Source organism: Sinocyclocheilus grahami, unplaced genomic scaffold (assembly GCF_001515645.1).
Source record: "Sinocyclocheilus grahami isolate Dianchi unplaced genomic scaffold, SAMN03320097.WGS_v1.1 scaffold215.1, whole genome shotgun sequence".
Taxonomy (NCBI): Eukaryota; Metazoa; Chordata; class Actinopteri; order Cypriniformes; family Cyprinidae; genus Sinocyclocheilus; species Sinocyclocheilus grahami.
Genome location: NW_015505394.1, coordinates 375155 through 382555, shown reverse-complemented (window position 1 = coordinate 382555; position 7401 = coordinate 375155). Strand labels below are relative to the sequence as shown.

At 39.4% G+C, this 7401-nt stretch overlaps 1 protein-coding gene across 1 annotated transcript in view; it reads right to left on the bottom strand.

Moving 5' to 3' along the window:
- Positions 1–5803: 5803 nt before the first annotated feature.
- The window catches only part of LOC107596116 (uncharacterized), a 9842-nt gene continuing 8244 nt past the window's right edge, over positions 5804–7401 (bottom strand). Inside the window, exons 5-6 of the mRNA XM_016286745.1 lie at positions 6482–6516; positions 5804–6063 (exon numbers count right to left, since the gene is read on the bottom strand). Coding sequence (XP_016142231.1) covers positions 5875–6063; positions 6482–6516 — 224 coding nt within the window. The 3' untranslated portion in view covers positions 5804–5874. The remainder of the gene's footprint in view (positions 6064–6481; positions 6517–7401) is intronic.

Below are 7401 nucleotides of genomic sequence, written 5' to 3'. Positions count from 1 at the left end.
TCTGGGACAAAAATCCTACAGTGACTTTTAGGGACTCTTTTACGGTGAGATGTACGCCGCAAAAAGATATACAAGTTAAAAAAAATAGTATATGAGATGTATCAGCCTAAAAAGTATGTCGGCCCACTGGGAAAATGCCCTGTATGCCAGACGGCCAGTCCGCCCCTGAGCCAGGGGCGTGTCTACGTGGTGGCACCGGCCCCCCCTGAAATTTGGCTGGCCACCTCATGTGCCCACCTACCAGATGTCTTGCGATAGGCTTGTTTTTTAGTAAATTTCTAACTGCATCTGGCAGCTGCGGATCCTGGCATGTGTAGGCAGCTGCCTACCCACAGCAAGAAGGGTATAACTCATAGACCGTAGTGTATAAAAACATGGACGTAGTGTCCGTGACGTAACCCGTAGACTTACGACGAGCGTTTTGAAGCCTAAAGTGGGCGGAGCCGGCCGTCGCCATCTTGGCAGCGGGTCACCGCGCGTCACTCCCGGATAATCAAAAGAGGCGGGAGCTGGTTGCTGAAGCCACGCCCACCTAGCTCGACGGTGGTGACAGCAGCGGCAATCCACCTGTCACTCAAGTGGCCACGCCCTTAATTATGCAGAACTTTAAGGCTTAATATAATTTAAACGGATGAGTTATAAAAAAATGCACCCCCCTCACAGTTGTCATGAAGGGCAAAATTAGATATATAGACCAAAATCATTTTTGGAACCAGGCTGTAAACGTTTTTTTCTGCTGTAAAGTTGGGCATTTTAACATGGGGAGTCTATGGGATTGACTCCCTTTTGCAGCCAGCATCTAGCGGCCAGTTGACGAATTACAGTTTAAGTCACTTCCTTGTTGGCTTCAAGAGAGAGAGCGGGAGTTTGCCGCTCGGTATAACTGCAGCCTGGAGATCTCCAAATGGGGGCGGGAACTCCAAAACGGGGTGGGAGCTGAACTCCAAAATAGGGCGTGGCTTCCTCCCATTGACAGACAGGCACATGACACGCATTCGTAATTTTTTCCCCCCAATCCACTTCAGTGCAAACTTCGCCCCACAGCTGATTCTAAAGATTTGATTGGTTGTGTCAATTAAAGTGTTGATTTCCTACACTATGCTACAAAAATGCTAACCCCTAAACCTCCCCCACACCTGACCCTAACCTTAATCAGTGAAATTGACTGCACGGCGGGATTGGCGCTGAATAACGTGGTAAAGAAAGATGCAGTTCAAGAGATAAACAGTTATTAAGATTATGCGATATGAGATCATTTTGTAACTCCCCAACCGGACCTCACCGGACAATGGCACCTTTTTAGTTACACCCAGTGCCCCTCCTACCCTGCGAATTTCGAGCCCCGGGACGCCCCCGCTGCTTAGAAGAAAGCGATAGAGTAAAATCTTTCCCCTGCGCTGGCTGGGACGGCTGGCGGGAGAGCTCGTGGGTAATTCCCGTTTATATCATTAAGCAGTGATGTTGTGATGTTGTTTCACCGTATTACCTTCAGCATGGGTGAAAATAATGATCTTTAAAAAAGCATCATATGACCCCTTTAAGATTGTTCTGTAGACGTTGGATCATGGGCGTCGGTAGGCCATTTTTAGGGGGGCTATAGCTGCATATCTGCATCTGTGCAGTTCTGTTCTTTGTCATAAATACAGTTTACAAAATATCAATCAGTTCGCCATATGTAGCCTAAGTTTTCGCTGCGTGCACCCCTCATCACACCACACAGCTGTTTCCTCCAGTGAAAATGAAGCACATATGAACGCATACTTTATAAAACAGATGAAAATAATCCCAAACTTTAGCTTGCAGTGTTTGTGCATGCATGTATTGTTAAAAACCTGTAGAAGAACAATATGCATATTTTGCGCTGCACTTGCAAGAGAAACCCTTGTACTTTTATTACTGAACCCAGTTGATCTTTTATTTTTGTGGAAAACTATAGTTTCTGTGAAAACATGTTTTACTAATGTCTCATTACAAGAGATTTGTAAATTTTTGAAGTGAAAATGTGTTGAACAGTTTGAGAATGGAACCTGCAACCAGGGGCGCCCACACTGGAAAAAAAATAATGTGTTGTTTCAACTTAAAAGTAAGTGTTTGTGCTGCCTTAAAATTTTAAGTTTTGTGAACTTAAATTGTGAAGTTGTCTTAACCGAGGATAAAGTTGACAGGACTTTATAAATCAAGTGCAATAAACAATTTAAGTTTAATCATTTGAATTTAATTTTTCCACTAAAACAAGTTCAATTCATTAACAACGATACTGTATGAAGCATACAGTGATGTACTGCATAAATAATAATACTGCATAAATTAAAGAGTAATGTACTGCATGAACAATACTGTATGAAGCATACAGTGATGCACTGCATAAAATACTGCATAGTACTGTATGAACAACGATAATGTAGGCTACTGTATCAAGCATAGTGATGTACTGCATAAAATACAGAGTAATGTACTGCAAGAACAACAATACTGTACAAACATACAGTAATGTACTGCATTAACAATAATACTGTATAAACAGTATAAAAGTGTCAAACAAGATATTTTTATATTCAGTTACATACATTGGTACGGCATAAAGTACCATGTCAAGAAAAAATTAATTAAACATTCATTGTTTTAAAAAAAAACAATAACCAGAAATTCACAAGACAAATCATGAACAACAAAAAGGTGCACACCATGCACCTTCACAGAACCACTGATCACCTCCAAGGTAAATGAAAATCTTGAATGACCTCAAATGTGTAGCGTATTTTTTTGGGGTAATCAATATTAAGTGCGAAAATCAGCCCGACTAGTAGAGCTACAGCATGAGGGAGGTCTTTGACATCTCTCAGGACAATCTGTTCCTCCAGCACCACATAGTAGTCAAAGGCATCATCTCCATCAGGCATTATGAGAATTATCCACATCCATTCCTGCTGTCACACGGCGATTAGACATATACAGACCATTATTTTAAGCAAAGGTATTAAAATGCAAGTCTACCTCTGCTGACTTGAAATCTGATGGATCCTCACTGAGGTAATGTGGAAGGCCCTGGGTACAGTACCTGGTACCTTTTTTAGTACCACCTTGGTTGAGGTTCCAAGTGAACCGTACCGCTACCAAAACGTGACGTGTAAACTCTGCAGATCACTGATTGGCCAGAGAGAATAGTCTCTACCTGCGTCACTGAACTTGCGACACAAACACAAAAGAACCGCTAGATTTAAATCAGCACAGCCAGCGAAGGATCGAACGCAACCGTTTTGAACGAGCACACATTTTTTTAACAACCAAAAAGTGGCCGTTTCGTTGTCTGTTGAGGAAGTACAGACGTTCCTCTCGTTGATAGCAGAGGAGTAGATCCAGCGAGAGCTTGATGAGGCAACGCAGAATGAAAAAGTTTTTCAGGAGTCGAGGCAGTTGAGGCGGCGCAAACTAACGACATGTGAATAATCACATTATTCACTCTAAAGCGATACTAAACTGCAGTGGAAACGCAAACCGAGCCGAGCTGTACCACGCAGTGGAAAAGCACCACAAGTGTACCAGACTGAAGTATTTAACTTTAAAATGCACAAAATATCCCTTCAGAGGCCTGAGGCCCACCCACCGTCATCCAAGATATATAATTCCTGTTTTTCTTCAGTTGAAAAAAAAAATATATATATACAGTGGGGCAAAAAAGTATTTAGTCAGCCACCAATTGTGCAAGTTCTCCCACTTAAAAAGATGAGAGAGGCCTGTAATTTTCATCATAGGTATACCATATATATATATATATATATATATATATATTTTTTTTTTTTTTTTTAAAGAAAACAATCCAGGTTTTTTTTCCATATAATGCAGTTAAACAGGGATCAACAGGGTTCAGTGTGTTGAGCCCTGTGTGATGTGTGACTCTACAAACCCAAACAACTTAGAAAAAACCAACAACAAGCATGTTTTAATTTGAACAAGCACAAAACTAAAATACTCACATCACTGTCGATCTCGCTGAGAAGACTTTCCAATTGTGAAATGCTGCTCATCTTTGCTCTAAACATCTGAAGAAATCTGGGTGTATACTGGTCCAAACCCGACAGAAACTACTTCATGAGGTCCTTTGAAGTTAGGCGAGTGAACTCTGCTGCAATCTATTAGACAAAGACATGTCATTTACTTTGCATTTCATAAATTAAACAAAATATGTGCTAACATAAATGGATAGCAATGGCATTGAATAATTGCACTTATATAACTAACAACAATATAAAGCACTTAAAGTGGAGGCAGGGACTCATTTGTAAATGTGAAAAATGGATAACAAAAATTATACAGTATTTTTAGCATTAGAAATACAACTGTGACCAAAAGAGCTTACACACAGTGGTGTAATGGTACAAACTACTCAACTACAAATATACAAACAAACCTCACCTATCCAGTAAACCAGAGCTTCTTAGTCTGGACACAGGAACAGGAAGCTCTGATGTACAATTCTGCAAATAACAAAAGAATTAGAAAACTTTTATGTTAATAAAAATAGGCCTACTGCTCAATAAACTACAGTTATATACAAACAAACCTCACCTATCCAGTAAACCAGAGCTTCTTAGTCTGGACACAGGAACAGGAAGCTCTGATGTACAATTCTGCAAATAACAAAAGAATTAGAAGACTTACATGCTGGTTTTGCTGTAGTTTGGATCAAATAAATGCAGGCTTGGTGAGCAGAAGATAATTCTTTAAAAAACATTAAAAATCTTACCGTTCAAAAACTTTTGACTGGCAGTAATGTTATTTGTGTAATGTAATACACTAACGACCGTATATTCACGCAGCATTGCAATGGGTTCCGGTGAGGCACTTCAATAACTACTTCAGAAAACTGAAAGAAGAGTTTGTACCTTCAAACTTCACCTGAATCAAGGTTATGTAAGCCGTATCAAATGCACGCGCTCCAAAGGAACTCTGAGGGAGATGCTCATGCGTTTTGCTTACAACGTTAACTTGAAGAAAACGGACAGTTCGAGCAATTATCTTGTTTTCCCCCCTCATTTTTCATCTATGTATAATGCATATGACAGACGTCTTTTAGGGATCATAAAAAGTTGTCAAGTTTTTAGAAGCAAATGTTTTTAATTCCCGCCGTTCTAAATCCGTAAGTTGCAGTTGTCTGTTGTTGTGCTCCGTGTCGCGCTGTTTGAACAGTCTCTAACGCAACACTGGGCTCAAATATATATCAAACTGTATTTTTATCGTTCTCCAGATTCAGCTCAGTACCACATTAGAGAATATTTATTATAATATTTATGTGGAAAATACTGTGGAACCGCGTGTATTTTTGAGGCTTCATAGTGCCGCGAAACTAACACTGGCGTACATTTAACTAGAAAATTCGTCTCTGCAAACCATACTTGTACTCTTCCTAGACAACATACATATTTTTACACATATTAAACCAATAAATAAAAAAAATTACTTACTAAATTTGCTGACTGAGAAAGTTTCCCAACTTTGTGGAGAAGCTCGCGAAGACGGCTGACCAGCGTCTTCTGTCTGCAACGGTCTTCACGAGTTCTCGCGATAAGTGATGTTGAGCACGTGACATCGGTATTGAATTGATTCAACACATTTTTTTTGTTTTAGTTGAGAGGACAAATACTCTAGTTCAGTCAACTTACAAACTAGTTGAGACAGTGAAAACTTAAAATGTTAAGTTGAATGAACAAAATCAGAAGTTGCAAGTGGTGTCAACTTTTTAAAAAATCATCGAAACTAAAATGCGAGATCATTTTTTACAGTGCATAAAGGGGGGAAAAGTTAGGACTATTCCAAGGGCCCAGCGTTAGAGAGGTGATTTCTAACGAGGGGAACACCCTCCGACCCCGTCTTTTTTTACTTTTTTTTACCACGGGGAACGCAGAACGTGATTTCTACCGAGGGGGACCCTAAAATGTTAGAACCAACAGCCTTGTGCATATAGTGTGGTTGTGCTTCGGGTGATCCTTGAAAGTGTCCCAGCTCTAGGTCCTTTCTGATGCCTTCCCCTCCTCCCTCTCCCACTTGTGCGCTTTCTGTACTGTCCTGTATAAATAAAAACAAAAACACCAAAAATAAATCCTCATAAAATATCAACTTTGATACTGTGAAATATCTTTAACTGAAAACTGAATGCAAAACAAATCACATACAATATTTTCACTCTACAGTTCAATAACAGTGGGGTTGGAAACAAAGTGCACAACACTATTCATTAAACACTTATTTAATGTATTCAGATGAAAGTTTACAATATTAACAAATTATTCACAAGCAGTTTTTTCAGAGCCCCCAGTTACACTGTTTTAATCAGAATCCTAACTATACAGTGTATTTAGTAAAACAAGTCAAATCAAATTAAGTACATTTTTATGAACCTAAGTAAAATCAAAACCTATCACAAAAGGTCAATGAATCGAAGTGACAGTGCGCAGTGCAATGTAGCAGATGAACAATTCCTTACCAATTTGCCAATAATAAGCTGGATCCTTGATGACTCTACAAGGGGAAAGAAGAAATGGTTTACTGAAAAGTTCTTAAAAAGCAGGATTTCATTTTATACCGTTTCTTGAAAACAGTGGTTCTCAAACTTTTTATACCAAGTACCACTTCAGAAAATATTTGGCTCTCTAAGTACCACCATAATGACCTACATTAAATTTCAGCAGCGTAGTAGGCCTAACTATTCAGCTACAGCTCTGCACAGTTAAAAAAATGAGTCAGTTTTATTCCTAATAAGAATATTTATTGTTGTCAGCCACTTTAACATTGTAAATACACAGTTTGAACATTAACACTGAACTGTGCTTACATACAGGTAAATGAAAAACTTAAATAATGATTCAATTTAACGCATGTTGTTCGTGTTAAAGCTTGCAGCCCCCAAAACAAAAAGAAAAAAACAACCGGGCGAATAAATCTACAGAAAAGCAAAGGTTGTCGTCGTTATTGTCCAAGGGGGCAACACTAACAGCCTTTACGAAAATGAACCATGATTTTTTTTATGTATTAATGATGCAGTAATTATGTAGTAATGATGGCGTTTACCATTACCATTTATTTTGGTGATTACTATTTCTGTTTCTATCTGGTGAGTTTGCTGGCCAGTCAAGCACACCAACACCATGGTCATTTAACCAGCTTTTGGCAGTGTGGGCAGGTGCCAAATCCTGCTGGAAAATGAAAACAGCATCTTCAAAAAGCTGGTCAGCAGAAGGAAGCATGAAGTGCTCCAAAATGTCTTGGTAAACGGGTGCAGTGACGTTGGTTTTCAAAAAACACAATGGACCAACACCAGCAGATGACATTGCACCCCAAATCATCACAAACTGTGGAAACTTAACACTGGACTTCAAGCAACTTGGGCTATGAGCTTCTCCACCT